The sequence below is a fragment of the Vollenhovia emeryi genome, unplaced genomic scaffold (assembly GCF_000949405.1).
Source record: "Vollenhovia emeryi isolate VEMERY1.0 unplaced genomic scaffold, V.emery_V1.0 DF945806.1, whole genome shotgun sequence".
Lineage (NCBI taxonomy): Eukaryota > Metazoa > Arthropoda > Insecta > Hymenoptera > Formicidae > Vollenhovia > Vollenhovia emeryi.
Window position 1 is genome coordinate 1 of NW_011960560.1, and position 1202 is coordinate 1202.

The 1202-nt window shown below is 54.9% G+C and overlaps 1 protein-coding gene across 1 annotated transcript; it reads right to left on the reverse strand.

Moving 5' to 3' along the window:
• Positions 1-14: 14 nt before the first annotated feature.
• LOC105560701 lies at positions 15-699 on the reverse strand (the record flags this gene model as incomplete). The annotated part of the gene is made up of 1 exon (XM_012010048.1): positions 15-699. A coding segment is annotated over exon 1 (685 nt), but the record flags the coding sequence as incomplete, so codon positions are not given.
• Positions 700-1202: the final 503 nt, after the last annotated feature.

Below are 1202 nucleotides of genomic sequence, written 5' to 3' on the forward strand. Positions count from 1 at the left end.
AACTGCCTCATCACCACGCTTATTATTACGCCTGCGGGAGGTAGATCGGTCTCGGCGCAATTTTGCGACCGAGGTGCTCAGAGATTGGATTTGCTTGTTAAGCTTATCGAACTGCTCGGCAGTGCTCAAGGGAGCTTTAGGACGAGCGCCTTTGGATTCTTTTTTAGGCGCGACGACGGCGACAGCGGAACTGGGACCGTTAATATCCGCGAGTTTATCCGCGATTTCTGCTAATTTTTGCAGGTCAGGTTCATTAGTCGCAACCAAAATGGCTTTATGCGTGTCTGGCAACAACTCGGTAAAGAGAGATCTTAATACGGCAGGACTGCATTGCCCGCCGTTGAGCTGATTCATATGACTTAGTAAGTGTGAGGGCCTCCGGTCCCCCAGCACCTGACCTTTCAACAATTGCCGTAAGCGGGCCTCCGGTGAGACCGCGAATGTCGCGAGAATCCTGTCTCTGAGCACTTTGTACAGGTTATCGGGCGGTGGATCCGCCGTAATCAAATCTCGGATGTGTGAAATGACCTCAGGATCGAGGCTAGCGATAAGGTGATCGACTTTCGTACTATCGACGGTTATATTCGCGTTTCGGAACGACGCTTCAACCCGCAAAAACCAATCCTCCGGGGCCTGTCGCCAGAAGGGCGGAATCTTCGGCACCCGGTATGATTCTACGCGCGCATCTTCCTCTGCCATATTTAAACTATGTGACGCGTACCGTGACCCGAGAAAAAATGAGAAACAAGATAAAAAACTGAGGAGAAATACCAGGACGAGGCAAAACATATGCCTCAACAGTTTCGAAGTTCTTGAAGCGGCGTTGTCCCTCAGGGGAGGTAGAGCCCGACTCGAGACGTCGGCGAGGAGGGGTGAACTGCGCTGTCCTGCGTCCCGCCGGACGGCGGTGCCTGCTGGATGCGCTGCTAGGGGCGTACCTCAATGCCTGCGTGGTATGCGCGTGTCAGGGGTTGCCTGCGCAACACGTCCCGTAGATCTGGTCCTCGTGCGCTGCGGTATGGTCCCGTGCTCTGCGTGGTGTGCTGTACGCCACAGTGTGGCAGAGAGCCACCGTTGTATCTTTGAACCAAAGAATCCGGTCTAATAGCCGGTACGGACCCGTTGGCCCGTAAGCGTCCGCCTGAATGGCTGCGCAGCACGCGCGTCCGCAGGTACAACTGTGTTAGCGCGAAGATGTCCGC